At 41.7% G+C, this 16,177-nt stretch overlaps 2 protein-coding genes and 1 non-coding gene across 37 annotated transcripts in view; 1 reads left to right on the top strand and 2 right to left on the bottom strand.

Annotated features, from left to right (window-relative positions):
* The window catches only part of RPS6KB1 (ribosomal protein S6 kinase B1), a 33,193-nt gene that overhangs the window by 14,363 nt on the left and 2,653 nt on the right, over positions 1-16,177 (bottom strand). The window contains exon 2 of the mRNA XM_046902412.1: positions 15,217-15,566. The gene's annotated coding sequence lies outside the window, so the exon portion shown is untranslated. The remainder of the gene's footprint in view (positions 1-15,216; positions 15,567-16,177) is intronic.
* Positions 26-14,153, top strand: TUBD1 (tubulin delta 1). 35 transcript variants are annotated; one of them, XR_006931842.1, is made up of 11 exons: positions 26-209; positions 740-934; positions 1,474-1,621; positions 2,036-2,252; positions 2,878-3,109; positions 3,884-4,048; positions 4,686-4,826; positions 5,352-5,535; positions 6,487-6,650; positions 7,879-8,013; positions 11,135-14,153. XR_006931842.1 is itself a non-coding variant. In XM_025142006.3 (9 exons), exons 2-9 carry the CDS (start codon positions 763-765, stop codon positions 6,587-6,589), a joined length of 1,362 nt encoding a protein of 453 aa, XP_024997774.2. In that variant the 5' UTR covers positions 26-168; positions 740-762; the 3' UTR covers positions 6,590-14,153. The 35 variants fall into 35 exon arrangements, 25 of the variants coding, with proteins under 25 accessions (XP_024997774.2, XP_015151615.2, XP_040506429.1 ...); XR_006931843.1 differs by having other exon boundaries at positions 26-226; XR_006931840.1 differs by having other exon boundaries at positions 152-257.
* On the bottom strand, positions 15,372-15,468 carry MIR21 (microRNA 21). Its single transcript, NR_031583.1, has one exon. It is a non-coding gene; the product is annotated as a microRNA 21 (primary transcript).

Here is a 16,177-nt window from a genome sequence, read left to right as displayed (position 1 = left end):
TGAGCATGCGCGATACGCTCCCACCGCCCTCGCTCCTGGCACGGAGCTTGCGTAGATGGTGCTACGAAGCCGTCCGCCTAGAGCATGCGTATTGCCCTCTGTGAAGCCCCGGAGCCCGCCGCTTGTACCCGAACTGCCCGAAGTTCCCTCTGAGCACGCGCACAGCAGGTTGTTCGAAGCGAAGCGCGGCGGGCAGGGGGCTCGCTGAGGTGCGCGTGCGCCGCTGGTGCGTGAGCGCTTCAGCGTGAGCCGTCCAGGTCAGCCCTGAGGAGGGGCTGCGGCGTGGACCCCGCCCCCCCCCGAGCCGGCATCGACCTGAGGGGAGGTCCGGGCGGGAGGGACCGGCGAAGAGAAAGGCCCTGGGAGGGGAAAGGAGAAAGGGGCTGGGAGGGGAGAGGCGGCCGAGCGACGTGAGGGGCGGTGGGGGCGGCCCCAGAACATGGCGGCCGTGGGGAGCGGGCGGGAGATCGGCGGCGCGGCGCTGTGAGGGGCCCTGTCAGCGCCCGGGGGGCGGGAGCGGTCTGCGCGGGAAGATCGGTGCCACAGGCGGAGAATTGCCTCTAAACTGCCGTCTGCATTCTTTGACGTTCGGGCTGGAGCGCTGACAGTCGGTATTTCTGCAGCCTTTCCCTCCTCGCTAGAGGTTGTCAAAAATTACAAAAGTGATCAGAATTCTGCTTGTCAGAACCTTTTTAACATCTTTTTTCCCCACCAAAGGCATGCTTTTCTTTTTTTTTAGGGCTAAACACGAGGTGAATTAGAATGTCAATAGTCGCAGTCCAGCTTGGCCAGTGTGGTAACCAAGTTGGTCATGAGGTGTTTAACACCATCTGTGGTGATGTCCGTGGCACACACGGATTGTGTTCCAAGAAGGAGAATGAAGCCTACCACGATGCCTGCACAGAACGGTTTTTCAGCGAGGCAGAGTCTGGAGGTACAGCCTGTAGGTGTTTTGGGTCCCACAGAGGGTCTGGTTTCCTGCCTGCTACTGACATCATCCAAGTTCTACCTTCAGTCTGGAAGAACTGTCCCAACCTTCTGCCTTCCTGACATTGCTTACAACTGCAGAAGCAAAGTCACAGCTGGTAGAGTGCCTGAGGCCATGGAGCACATCTGCCAGTAACACAGCTGTGAACGGGATGTCTATGCATAAATGATCTTCCCTTCCAAACATCTGCATTTCCCACTGTAGGTCAATAATACCACGGAGTAGGGTCTGGACTATTTGAATCTAATATCATCAAACAAATTGAGACATTTCTTTCCCAAAAGATCCATGTCCCTGTTATTCAGATCTATCTTTAGTACTATCAGTGGTTCTCTAGAAATCCAGGACATTGCTGGATCCTGTTTTCTGTTCTAGTTGGGCTTATGTGGGTGGAGGGAATACAACTTGGGCCACGATGCAAGTCTGTATCTCACATAAACAAGTTGTGATACTGGCACTTAGTTTTGTTTCTCTTCCCCATACAGTACCTGTTGCCCGGGCTGTGCTTGTTGACATGGAACCTAAAGTAATCAGCCAAACTTTATCAATAGCTGCCCGGTCTGGCCACTGGAAATACGATGATCAGTCACACTTCTGTCAGAAGCAAGGGTCCGGGAACAACTGGGCAAATGGGTATGAATAATCATTTCCAGCTTTGCTAGCAGAACTGTAAGGGATAATGAGCTGTCTGTGCTCTCTAGGAGTGATACTGTTGCAGCTGTGTGAGACATTGTTTAATGACTTAAGGTAGAGAAACAGTACACAGAGCAGCAGCAACATTTCTACACCACTTTTTGCAAAATGAAATTGGTATTTACAGGGAAGATGTAATGACTTAGAATATGTTTAACAATGGGTTAACAATAAGCACAATTTATAAACTGCTCTTTTGCAAAATAAATGCCACAGCTGAGGATTATTTACTACAAGTACAATGAGTGACACAATGCCAGGTTATATTGGTTATACAAAGAAAAGTACCCTTTACGAATAGGCTGACCTTACTGCCTTTATATCACCTGCCATTTTTTTTCCTTTATTCTACAGTTACTCTGTTCATGGGCCTAGAAACAAAGAAGTAATCATGAACCTAGTACAAAAAGAAGTAGAGAAATGTGACCGACTCAGTGGATTTTTCACAATAATGAGCATGGCTGGTGGTACAGGTTCTGGCCTAGGAGCATTTGTGACTCAGTGTTTAAGAGATGCTTTTCCAACCTCGTTTATACTAAACCACGTTATCTGGCCCTATGGCACTGGTGAGGTGAATGTCATTTTTCTCAGAGATATTTTGCAAGATTATAATTGTGATCACAGAGGAAACGAAATTTAAATAAACTGTTTGCTTTTCATGAGTAAAACAAAATATCTGCAACTGAAATAAACTAGAAAAGAGAAACACTTTATTCTTTGAATGTTCAACATGACACAAAGCAATTTGTTTGCCTCATGTTTGGTATGTGTAGTTTCATTAAAAAAAATCAAAATTATCAAATTTATCTAAAAAACATGTATATCTCAAGCTTCTAAGAAAACATTTAAAGTCTACTTATAAAAGCGCTATGGTATAATGCAGTTTCATGAGAAGCTCTACTAGCTATCTAGAAATTTCCTGTTATGACAGCATCTCAGCATGGTAGTCAGTTCCCAGACAGGTTTCATTCTGAACTGAGATGAGTAACATGATTTTCATAGGTCTTGCTCCATTTCCATGAAAAAGCTGTGCCAGCTCCTGACCTTATTCTGCACTTTAGCAAGGAAAATGAATCACTTCCTTAACCACAACTGAGTAAATGACAGTAGCCAGAGGAATATATTAAACTATAGAAAGAGATCAAGTTGTTTGACTCTCATTTGTTTTTGTTTTTGTTTTTTTTTTCTTTTTCCAGGTCATTGTTCAAAACTACAACTCTGTTTTGACTCTGTCACATCTGTATCAGTCATCAGATGCTCTTCTTGTTCATGAAAATGATGTCATTCACAAGATCTGTGCTCAGCTGATGCATATTAAACAGATCTCTTTCAGGGATGTAAATCAAGTCATTGCACATCAACTGGGGAGTGTCTTCCAGCCTGCTCACACAGCAGAAGCTGGTTTACACTACAGCAGAAACCCTTTAGGTATCTAACTGCAACATAGATACTTAAGGCATTCTCACACATCTTTCTGTAATCATTTCATTTTGGGAATTTAAGTTCTTCAGTCTCTTTTACTCAAGTATTTGGATATAACTCAAGGCTTAAGATAGTAAAAATAGATAGGGAAGTGAAAGACTAAGTTAGTAATTCAACCCTAATTTTGTAGCAGAGTCAAAAATAAATACCCAGCTTCTGGTTTCATTCTTTACCAAAAGACTCATGTTCCTCCTTTTTCAAATGACTACCACCCTTGTACTTACTTACCTTTCAGAGGAAATTTCTGCTGGGCGGTAATTTTAGACTGAGTTTTAACATTTAACGTTAGGTTAGAAGTTTGTACAAACAAAATGCAAGTTTTGTGTTCAGCTCAGAAGACACACTAGGATGCAACTTGGTAGCAACATGCAACTGGCTTGCCAAGAATCTGCCTGTAAAATTAAGCTCTAATTTTCCTTTCCATCTCTTCAGAAGCATAGAAGGTCTTTAAGATTCTGAGCCAGACTAAAAGGAGGACAAGTCTAAATTGTGAAATAAGAGCTGTTAACTTGCCTGTATAAAACTCAGTGGCAGGTTGTAAATCTTTGCATTTTGTCAGATGCATCTGTGTATTTGTTAAATTTAAACTTTACATATTCTGCTTTCTTACCTTCAGTTACTAGATCTTTATAAAATTCCTCGTGCTCTTCTCCTTTTTTAAATAGCCTATGTGATATTTTTGTCAAACATGAGCAGCTGTCATTTCTTTTTTTTTTTCAGGAGACTTAATGGAGGCGTTAGTTCCACATCCTGAATTCAAGATGTTGGGTCTCCGTAACATACCTCAGATGCCTGAAAACTCCCTCGCATATAGCACGTTCAGTTGGCCTGGACTCCTCAAACATCTGAGGCAAATGCTCATTGCTAATGCTAAAATGGAGGAAGGTAAGAAGCACTCACTCATCCATCGCTCTTTAAGCATACATCTTTACAGTTGAAATAAAGTTTACTGTTTTGTGGCACTCACTGATTTTAGTCACTCTGTTCAGAAGCAAGCTGCTGCCCTCAGACAGCAGGAATTTGCCTCCACATAGCCAGCTGCTTCTGCACTATTCACTCAGCTGCCACTCCTGGCTTGCTCATGTTTTTGCTCCCAGACATCTCAGTTAATTATAACTATTGAAAATATGCAAAACAACAGTTTTTGGCCATGCACTTAATTTACATGATTCATTTGGAACATTCTTTGAATCATTTGTTTTGCTATGCTTTTTCATATGCTTAGCTTTCCCGTGTCATTTACATTGAGAATTCAGCACAGCTTCCACTTATGCAAAGAATGGGCTGGCAGATTGCTAACTATAGAAAAAAGTATCCATTTCTCTGGTAAGATTAGCGACTACCAGGAAAACGCTGCTGGCCAAGCTCGGTTTTCCTCTGAGAATTGTGTAATTGCTGCTTAGCCGACATGCAGAAACTACAAACCCTAGTATGATCTCAGCTTGGGGCACAGAGTTAGTCTGAATCCATATTTCATGAAACATTAACTTTGTTTTATATCTTGTTTGCAAAAATCTTGTAGGTATTGATTGGCAAGTACGGCCACCATGTCCAGGCTCCTCCATCTCCTCCAGTCATTCCACAAACAAGCTGCTGCATTTCAATACTTCCATTGCCAACCTGGTCATCCTGCGAGGAAAAGATATGCACAGTGTAGACTTAGGTGAGAAGGAAGGGCACAACATCTCAGTCATTTGTTTCACATCTCAGCTGTTTTCTTTGCATGAAAGTGAAAATAAAACGAGGTCACATATTTGACTAATAAAGTCAGTATTCCCTCTAGAAAGATTTTAATGTGCAAGACCACGTGTAATTAGTTAGGACGGTTGTATTTACAGCTAAGACTTCTATATTAACTGAGGAGTTGTAGGGAAGGACAAAGAGACTGGAGTCTGTATATACAGTAGAATTCTTAGCAATATTGTCTGAAAATATATTTTGCTGCTTCTGGAATGACAAGCATACCTCACATATGAAGTATTGATAGTACAATACACTCCTAGGTACTATAACTGTTTCAAACATTCAGTACATTCAAAGCAGGCTGATCAGTCTGCAGACTTTTCTCAAGGGCTGAACTGATCCACTGAGCACTGATTAGGTCACATGGGACTAATGAGATCAAGATGCAAGACCTTGTAGCTGTACATTTATCAAAATATTTACATTTATCTTATTTCTGCTACAGGAAGTTTCCGAGATCCTTCATTATATACATCATGGCTAAATCCTCAGGATGCTTTTAATGCCTGGAAAACCCCTAGAGCATTTAATAAGTATGAAAAGTCTGCTTCTCTGGTTAGCAATAGCCAGTTCCTGCTGAAACCTCTTGACAATGTTGTAGGAAAAGCTTGGAATATGTTTGCTTCCAAGTAAGTTAAAATAATTCTGTTCATTTCCTTTATAGCTGACATTATCTTCAGTGGTAGCAAAATCATTGCAGAGAAAGGGCTCTTTTTCAGCAAAGTAATGGTGAATGAGCATGAATACCATTCCCACACTTCAGCAGAAACATTTCTTTTTTTTAACTTGAAACATGATGGCAGAGTGCTTACCTTGCACAGAACAGTGCTTATTTTCTGTGGATTAGCAATACCACATATTCTAGGGCTATCGATTTGGCCATTTCCTCAGTACTCTAGGTCCCTCAACTTCATGCATTCCAGACTGCCCATTCTAAAAATAATACATAGAAACTCTTTTACTGATCATACAGTTTTCTAAATTATATACAGATGTGCTTCACATTCCAAGAAACAAGTTCCTGGCTCAGTTCAAAAACACTGAGGGGACAGAAAATGATTGTCTCTTTACTTGGTCACCATGAACCCAAGGTTACCGAGTGTCACAGCAGACACCTGATAAACAGGAGTTCAGTGATTAAAAGTCAAAGGAGAAATACTGCATTTACTAGCAGTGTTCCTATTTTTACCACCTGCTGTAAAAACATTGATGGGAAGCAAGCTATCCTGTACACACAGGTTTAGACTCTGCATCTCAACTTTATAGATTACTTTTCTCATTTAATCATCATAGCTCCTTCCATTTCCCAGTTAGCTGAACTTTATTAGATGCAATTCTGTCTCATTAAGCAATATACGAAGTAATAAATGCTATTAGAAATAAGTCATGATTTATCAGTAAGTATGAATTACAAAATGAGTTCAAGAGAGCAAGGTAAAACCTAACCAGCACGGTTATGGGGTGAAAACCAAAATCCATTTGAATTTGTTACAGCATCTATACAGTTTAATTGAATGTGTCAGATTCTTCATAGATTTCTAATGTCTTGTCTGTTTTTCTACTGTGACTTCGATACACAGAGCCTACATTCACCAGTACACTAAGTTTGGAATTGAGGAGGAAGATTTTTTGGACAGTTTCACAACTCTGGAACAAGTTATCTCCAGTTACACCAACCTCTGATTTTTGAAATGATCTCTTTCTGAAAGAACCCAGCACTGGAAGACCTTCCATCAACTATCAAGTATATAATTTACTGGACTACAACTACTTGTTAATCTTGTGAGCAGGGCATGCATGTGTTAGAATCAAACTGAATGAGAACTGAGTATATTTATATGCACGGATAGTATTCCTATTTAACAGAGGTAGTAGCTGTTTTCGAAAACAGCTGATATTTGTTGTAGCTTAATCTTTGAATGTCATTTTCAGAACTTGCATATTTTTAATAAAGAATTTCTATACAGAAGGACTTCTCTCAAGGCATTCCAGCTCCTCCAGTTCCAATTTTTCACGCTAACACTTTGCCCTAGAATGCTTTAATATTGATAAAAACACATACTATCAGAATTATTAATCCAAACTCCATTTGGGTATCATTCAAGAGACAACAGTCTGCCACATGGTGCTTTAAAGCAAAGTAAGGCTTAAATTCTACTTAAGTTTATAGCCTTGACAAAACACTGCAAGTTCTGAACCATCTGGGAAGAAAAAAAAAAAAAACACGACAAAACACCTATGAATGGGGGTCTTCATTTTCTAGGTATCCTGCAGTTATATTAGACATCACAGTGAATTCCATGCTTTTCCATTCATTTACAGAGAAAACTGCAACTCTTGCTCTTCCTCCTATGTTAGGAGAGCAAGCAGATGTTCTTTTTTAAATCTATTTTTCAGTAATTAAAAAGATTTGGGAGGAGAATTGCTGTTAGATTACAGATGGATGACGCTGTAATGTTATTATCTAATTTCAAAATTTAAGAACCATGCTTTTTATTTTCCCGACAAATGTTACCACGACCACAAGGTGGTGCCACCGTGAAGCTGCAGCCTGCAAACACAGCAGCCAGGTACAGACAAAAGCGACCAAAAATCACCCAGAAAAAAAAAAAAAAGAAAGAAAAAATCAGATCAATCTCAAGGACTTTTCCTTTGAGAAGTGGACAGATACCACAGTTCAGTTTAAGCCTCAAAGCTATTTCACTCCAGGCCTCTGAGCTTTTAACTAAAAGATGAGCAAGCATATAGAACAGTAAATATATTAAGGATGTTTGCAACATGGCCTGCACAGAAGTCTTGCTTTGTTAGAAATTCTAATCTAGATTTTAAATCTTCAGTGACTTAACACAGCAGTAGATGCAGAAATGCCCTTGTAATTCTGCTTGGCTTCAGTTAGAGGACAGCTGACACTGTATATTGCTCTCATCTATACCTCCTTTCCTAGTTTAATTTACCTCTTCATTTTTGTTCAGGTCAGGAACAGAAGCACTAAAATCCATCCAGGAACAGCTGTTCTCAAAGTAGCTCAGGAGCATGAGATCTGGAAAGGCAAACAAATCTGACATGATCTAAGTAACTGTACAACTGACTCTGGAGAAGGTACTGGGGTAAGTTCACAATTGCTCAATTACAGAAGCAGCAACAGCTGACCACTGTCATGGCTGTAGTTTCAATGCATGCCACAGTGGATTCTGATACATTTCATGGGAGTTTATAGATAAGCAATGTTAATCTCTAATGCCTTTAGAAAAAAACGTTTCTGGAGGGAAGACAAAGAAAGCAGGTGGGGTAAATGCACTCAATTTCATATTAGAAGACATTTGACGTGTATGACAACACATTTTGACACTATTCTTCCTACAGACCACAGTGCACAATCCAACAACTCAGCTTGCTTTGCCTTCTCTTTATACTCAGCTGCTTTAATTGCTGTTTTAGGAATTCCTTCTCAAAAGGAGGACACAATAATCATGGTTCAACTATCCAAATATACTACATTTAAAACCACATATCATTTTTATAGACAATTATTTGTGATTATTTAATATTTTTTCACTAAATTACTTCCTGTCAGCTCAGAGATAGTGCGCTGTTACGATCAAAAGGGATTTTCTGGTGTTATGTTTTTGTCAATTGAACTATTATGCTGGGCGGGTATTCTCACACAAGAAACTGGAGGAAAGTAACACACACAAAACATCAAGAGAACCAGCTCGGGCAGTTCAAGTTTGCAAAGAGCAAAGGGTCAGGAAAGCAAGCAGAACAGTGAGGTTCTCCTTCTTCAAGGCACAGGATAATTAGTAAAGGTAGAAACCATTTTTTCCAAGTGTTAGCTACAGATACTGCTGTCAGACTAAGGATTTCTTCCAGTATCAGAAATGAAAACAGGTAACTCCATTTCTGAAAAACAGCGATGGAGTCCCAGGGATAGACATTCTTCCTCATTGTGACATTGCATTACAAAAGAGCTTTTAAAAAGCTACAACAGGTAAGTCCTCTCAGCAACAAGGAAGAGACCTGTAGGTTATTGTACTGCTACATAAGTAACTTGCAGAAATAGCACTGCATTATGTTTGTGTATTTACAATTCCAAGCATGAAGCAAATGCAGCAGCACTTACTGCAGCCACAAATGACACAGAGCCATTCACCCATCCCTTACAGCTGCATCTATTCTTTAATGGAGTATGTCACTCTCAGTTAACAAAGGAGCATATTTGGGTTTTTGTTTATGTTTAATGGCAGAGCTATGCCACCAAGTTCATTGCTGCTTAACAAGATGCCAGTCAAATTTTGAATTTTGACAACGCAGATTTCTTGAAGCTACAAAAATTGGAGGTGAAAACAGAACCCAAACTGTTGTATTAGCTTTTATGATCACTTTGATTTCACTGGAGGTTGACAGGAATTATTTTTGGCTTCTCCAGGTCTCTTTCTGTCAGCGTTTTTCACTGCTGACCTCAGTTTTGGGACTCTAACATCCCCTCCCAAACTAAGCCTTCATTTTTTTGATCTGTGGCTGAATTCCTCTATTTTTTCCCCAGGATGTGGAGAGCAGAGGGTCAAGTGGCAGGAAGTGAATAACTACTCTCAAATGTACATAATCTCAAATTATATTAGAAGGTGGAGAATTCTTTCTTTATTATTGTTTCGTGGAGAAAATTAGTAGTTTAAATGAGAGCCTGAGCCTGGGAGAGGGCCATTACTTCATTAGCAGCTGAAATGAGCAAGGTAAAAATCAAAGGCCATCCCAAGGCAATGGTGACCAAGGGATAGCAGCACCAGTGGCCCTGACCCCACTGCTTTTAGGCAAGCTACCCACAGGAAGTCCATGAACCGAGGAACAATGCATCAAATCTCACTATTGTTTGTTGTCACGGACAGGTGCAGGTCCCCTGGAAGTTGATTCAAGGACTAACTATAGCAGATATACTGAGTGAACAGGGTAACTTTATTTGGTCATCAGAAAAAAACAGGACCTAAGTTGCAAGTACTTTAAAGACAATGAGTGGCCCGTGACAGGGCACTGATGCAATATATTTGGACTTGCTTGTGAAGTAAGACTCCATAGCAGTAAGGAAAGGATATGAACAATGAAAAGGTACTTTTAGGAGACTTAACAGCACGGGGTTAGCAACAGGAACAGTTAAGGACAAAAACTTGTAGTTTCCACAAAGACCTCAATTCTGCCAATATAGAAAAAGGAAGTTGTGTGCAAATTAGCAGCTGGTACATGACTGGGAAACATTAGGGTGAAAAAGGTATTGAATGAATCATTCATTTCCTTTGGCATCTGTTAATAAATTCAGTATAAGTGCTATGAAATGACAACCCAAACATCCTAAAGGAAGTACTCTCGGATGTCAAAGTGTACTTTAAGGAAGCCTGAGATTTGCTGGACACTGCTTTAAAAGCTGAGCAGCAGCCACCAGGAATGTGATTCATGGATCTGCCGTATTACAAAAAGCTTCAAAAAGAGCGGAGCTGCTGCCATTCCTCTACTGCTTTCAAGGGCACCCCAGCTACACCTTTACCAGTGCAGCAAATTCCAGTGTAGGCTTCTTCCTCAAGCCAGCAGCACGGCTTGGATGCTCTGCCAGCCTTTAACCCGCCTGGATGCAGAGCTGATAACCCCAAATTTTAACTGCAGAGCCTTTCCGGCTCTTTCAGTCAAACTGGATGTTCACAATGGCCCCTTCTGAGCACACATTGTATGAATCCTCTCCCTCCAGACAGCCACTTCCCCTCTGTCCGGGTGGGTAATGAGTCACCCACCTCCGTGAATCAGCAGAACATGCTTAACCCCTTCCCAGAATCACCAACAGCTGCACATCGGGTGGTGTTTCAAGTAAATGTTTTTGCCAATGATACAGAGCAGGCTGGAAAAGGCTGGAGATGGCTAGGGGTAAAAGATTAGCAAGGCCATAAGGTTCCACCAGACAGAAAATAAGAAAAATGAGGACTTTCTCTTGGCCAAGACTGCTCTTGTTTCAGCTTCAGGAAGCTGTGAGCTCCCTTCACTAATAATATATGATGAGAAATAAATGCCATCGTAAGCAGTATACATGCACTTAAATGAGTGCATTCTCCAGAAACGATTATTGTACCTATTTGGTTACACGTACGGTGTAATGTTTATTCAAAGGCTCACATGAGTACACTTCAGTTGCCTGAGAATGGTGTAACTGTGGTCAGATGACACGATTTAATTTGAGCCTTTGCCCAGCAGGCTCCTACATGTAACAGATCAGTGACTGGAGCACGTGAGCAGCACACCACCCAAGGAGCCAAATGGAAAGCAGCCTCATCCCACATGCTGAAGGTGTAATGAAACACTGACTTTGTAATCCTTGGTTGGCAAAGGCGGTGGAGAGTCATTGTGGCAGCCTCAGTAAGAACAGTCAGAGCTGGGCAACAGTTCAGAGCTGCCACTCTCCAGATGGCTCCGAACAATACTGGGTTCACTAAGAACTCCCATGTAAGAGTGCTGTGGGATGGCTGTGTTTCTACCACTCGCAAAGAGCACACTGGGACATTTATTTCCTCCTCACCCCACATGGAGCAGCTCCAACGCAACAGAGTCACCACGTCTGCAGATGTATGCATGCAGCTATTTGATGCTGTAAATCACACCCCTCCCTAAGAGACCTTAACCCAGCTTTTCACATCATTTTCCTCTGTAAGGCTGTCTCCAAACTCTGTATTTTCACAGTGAGGCATTATTATACTAAAAAATAGACACGAACCAAATGCATACTGTGACAAAGTAGCTTATTTTTCATCAACAAAGGAAACCTGAAATTACACGTCCACATGGGATCTCAAACTGCAGAAAACTCCACTCAAGAGCCAAACCTCGACTTGTACAGAGTGCTGAGCATAAAGGGCAGTTGGAGCTGCAGAAACTGAGCAAAGAGCCAGCAGTGACCACTTCACCAGGAGTGAGCATCAGTCTGCCATTAACTCCAGCACTTTCGTTACTCAATCAGAATGACCATCTCTGTCACAGCTGAACCCTACTGCCTAGGGACAGCACAGGAGATTTCCAGCTTAAAGACATAGGGAGTTCACAGTCTCCTGGATCTGAGATACCTTTCAGACAGGTGTGATTCTCCATTATAGCAAAAAACAGTGAAATGACACACACTACCAATGCCATGGGGAAATAAAATGCTTAAACCACTTGGGGAGACAGAATCAGTCTGGTGGGGCTCCTCTGTCACACTTACATTAAAAAAAAAAGAAGAAAAAAATAGATTATGCCTTAAACCAACGGTATTAAGGACCGAGGATCTTCTCAAGCAGGAGCACAGAAGTCACCAGTCTGTACTTCTTACACGGACTGAACAGCAGTTTCAGGGGCCATCAGGAGGTGGGTGCAGAACAGAGCAGTTACCAGAGCAGGAACAATGCACGGAGCTGACAAGCCCTACCTTTTGCCTTTCACCAGGAAATAGCAGTTTGTTTCCTTATTGCCAATTGGCTGGGCATCACATTTCAGCTTCTTGGGAAACCGAAGCAATTAAGGGGGGAGCAACTCCCCCGAAACATGGGAGGGGCTGCACGCTTACATATCCATATCTGAACAGCTTAAATGAGGTTTAGAGAGAGGCAACCTTTGATTTAATGCTTGTGTAGTCAATGCTCTGAATCATTCCTTAAGTGAACAGTAATAAAAACCCCTCCAGCAGATTAAAGAGTGATGTGAAAGGCAAAGTAAAACAAAGCACAGCCTGTTTAACAGGTTCACGTGTATTTTTCAAACAACCGAACGTCACTGGTAGTGAATATGCAGAACAACTTCAGAGCCCGACAGCATTCTGCCTAAACCCAACACAGAGCTGCCTGCATTGTGCTGAATTCCAGGCCTTTCCTGTCTGCTTTTAGTTGGAAGGGTGGATGGTTTTCCGGACATTGATGACCATTTCTACATTCAAGCTCCTCTCACTGGCTCCAGTTGTGACACCTCTCCTGCTTACACTGTGACCAAACAGCTGCCTCTTGTGAATGCTGAGAGCATGCAGCCACCAAGTCCAACAAAAGAAGAAATGTGAGGCTGCAGCTCTGCCCTCAATGACACACAAGAACTCCAAAAGTCACCGCGGAACTGGGAGTTTCCTGCATAATCCCTTTAAAAATGAGTTTGCAAAGAGCATAGGCAAATATCTACCCTCTATCTGATTCAGGAGGCATTGGGGGTATTCCACACAGAGAGTGATCACTTCACTCTGTTTCCTGAAGAGGTTCCAGCAACAAAACTTTTCCTGGACCAGACCCCGCTCCCCCCTCACACTGCATTCGGCGCTGCAGTCCCATGATCCCATTGGTAGGGGAAGCACTTATTGTTAGGGGGTTTTTTCCTTCTGCTGCTCCAAGAAATAAAAAACACAAACTTAGAAAAAAACCCTCAGAACTCACAATCCCAGATGAGCCATTTCCATTACCTCGTGCATGACTGCATTCAACCTTACAACTGCTGCTGATGAAGTATTTTTTAACCATGTGCTTCAAAGACAACTGCCATTATTTTTACCTTTACCTTACCACCACTTATTTTTACACCTGCAATACACTTTGTTCATTACCGTTCACATTTGTGCTTGATAACCATGTAATGATCCACAGCGTTCTTGCTTGCAATTAGTTCTGCTTGGAGCGAGGAGGAAGCAGATTCTAACTAATTAATTAACAAAACCCCAAAACACAGCGGAGAGGAACACTGAGGAACAGCACTGAACCCCTCAAGTATCCATGACAGATGTCTGTCAGCACAAGCAGCAGCAGAGCGAGCTCAGCTTGCAGCATTACTGGGAACCAGTGGGACACTGGGATGGAGGTGGGGAACTGCATATGGAGCAGTTCCTGTTTGCTGTGATGGACCAGTGTGGGACTGATGATTCCATTTAGTACGGAGCAGTGTGACCTTTTCAACTTATCCATCAGATGGTGAAGCAACTGAGGCCGTTGCTCTTTGCAAAAAGAACTCACTATGAGCCTGACCCACATCAAACTCTGTGATCGACTGCTTCCAGCACACAACTGAAAGTACTCCTGACAAAATGGTGGGCTAAGGCAGCAAAACGTGTCCAGATGAGATGTGAAAGGCTCTGGGCCTTTCTCCGTAGCCAAAAACTACACTTCAAGCACACCACCTGTCTTCACACTCACCAGAGAACACTTGAGATAACAAATTTCACAGCGTAACCAAATTCAATACACAAAAAAGGAAACAATCCAGCTGGAATAAACACGAGGAATCTGTTACTTGTTTATCTAAGCAAACATAGCACTCTCCGTTTGTACAACCTTACCTTGTACTACCTTTTACCAAACCTTGCTATCTCCCATTGCTGAAAAGGTAGGAGGAAGGAGAACAAGCAGTTCCTCTGTTAAATACTTTCAGAAAGACTTAAAACCATGGCACAGCTGCTCATCAGAGTGGATAGGTACAATGTGACATGAAGAACTGTATGTTTATATTTAACACTTTACTTTTCAATGTGCAAATAGATTGAAATAAAAGGGGGGAAGTTGTCAGTTTATCCAACGACTTTTCACTACTAATCAATGGGCAAAGAGGCATCATTACAAGGAGACAGCTAGGGCATTCAGAAAGTTATCGTTTATTGGCTCAAGGGGCTTCTTCTCTCCCTTTTTAATTATTAATACAATCTCAAAATGCCCTCCAGATGGCATAAATTTCAGTGACTCCTATGAAAGGCCTTAAGACACTACTGGAACTGCAAAGTAAACAGCAGCATCCTACAAACAAATGGCAAATTTGAGGAAAAAAACAATGGCACAGAAGCGAGGAAGGTTGCAAATAGCTGTTTCACTAACCCAAACACTCTGAAGAAAAACGATACAAACAGCCACAAGCTGCTGACATGAGTTATTACAGTGTGCAAAGTTAAGCTTTTAGTAGACTGAAAAAAGCGAAGTACCAAAAAGAGCTTTTTTTTTTTTTTTTTTTAAATAAATTTTGTGAATGTGTATTGCATTAGAACAAGTTCTCTGCTACGTAATTGTCAAAGAGCTTATTTAGGCCCAAAAGAGAATAAGCCACTAGGGCCAAGAATTCAGAAGAACTATTCCCCTCTTAAAACTCAGCAGAGGCAAATGAAGGGCCTTATTGCTTCTAACAGCCTCATGCTGCCTCCCCTCCCCTTTTTAACTACCTCCCAGCACTCAGGGCTTCAAATATTTAAATGTAACGCGTCTATGTTAAGAAAAGTCCATATTTAAAGCCTCCCCGTTCACTCAATAATGTTTGAAGTTATACACGAAGCATACAAGATAAACATTACAAACCTGACACACAACCGAGATGGAGCTTTAAGAGATGCATCGGATGCAGCTTGCCACACTGCATGGCTGGTGTACTCATTTCCATCAAAACTGAAAAACATTTATATGCCACTGATGTTCAATGAAAACAGCTGGAGATGGGTGAGCAAACGGTCAGATGAGAGATACCAAAATGTCAGACAGCCTACCGACTGTTGTTGCCATGAGATCCAACAGTCAACATCAGTCTGATAAGCTATCCGACAGGATGGTACAGCCATGGGGATGTCACGACGGCTGGCAACACAGGAGGACATTCAGGCAGGATTGAACAAAATCCTCATTCTCACACCTTGCTCATGATCTGCCCTAACCTAATGCAGGGATAAATACAATGCAAGCGTGAGCAAAATCAAGCCTCCCTTGTGTTTGTGTGCCACCTGTTGATAATGCTAATTGAAAGTCAAATTAATTCCTAATCCCCCCTAGGCTAATCTAGGCTAAAAATCAAAAACAATAGTTCTAAAATTACAGGAGTAGTAAAACGTACGCAGCAGCAGTGATGTGGCTGCCTACTTTCTAAAGAGGGAAGAAATCTGTTTTAGTATGGATTACGTTCACATACATTAACATCGGAACACAGATTCAAAGCAATATTTTATAAACGTCTGAATTTTCAAGCCTAAGTGTGAGGTTTTCTATGGCTCCACATACAGTTGCTGGGTTTGACACCAATTCTCTGTGTTCAGCTGGAATCTTTACACTTCCCCCTTCTCTTCTCCTTCACAGCTCATAGTGTTGTGATCAGTGGCAAACATCGACCAAGAATTTAGGCTAACAATCATAGCTAAACTTGTCTGTTTTAAGCAGTGAGCCATACTTCGCCCAGTGATACACCTTCTACTTTGTTCTGCTAAGTAAGAAGTTCTTAAGAAAAAGGGAAAAAAAAATAAAGGGTGGTTTCAGCACCATTTGTGCAGGAAGG

Source organism: Gallus gallus, chromosome 19, assembly GCF_016699485.2.
Source record: "Gallus gallus isolate bGalGal1 chromosome 19, bGalGal1.mat.broiler.GRCg7b, whole genome shotgun sequence".
Classification (NCBI taxonomy): Eukaryota; Metazoa; Chordata; class Aves; order Galliformes; family Phasianidae; genus Gallus; species Gallus gallus.
This window is presented reverse-complemented; position numbering and strand designations above follow the sequence as displayed.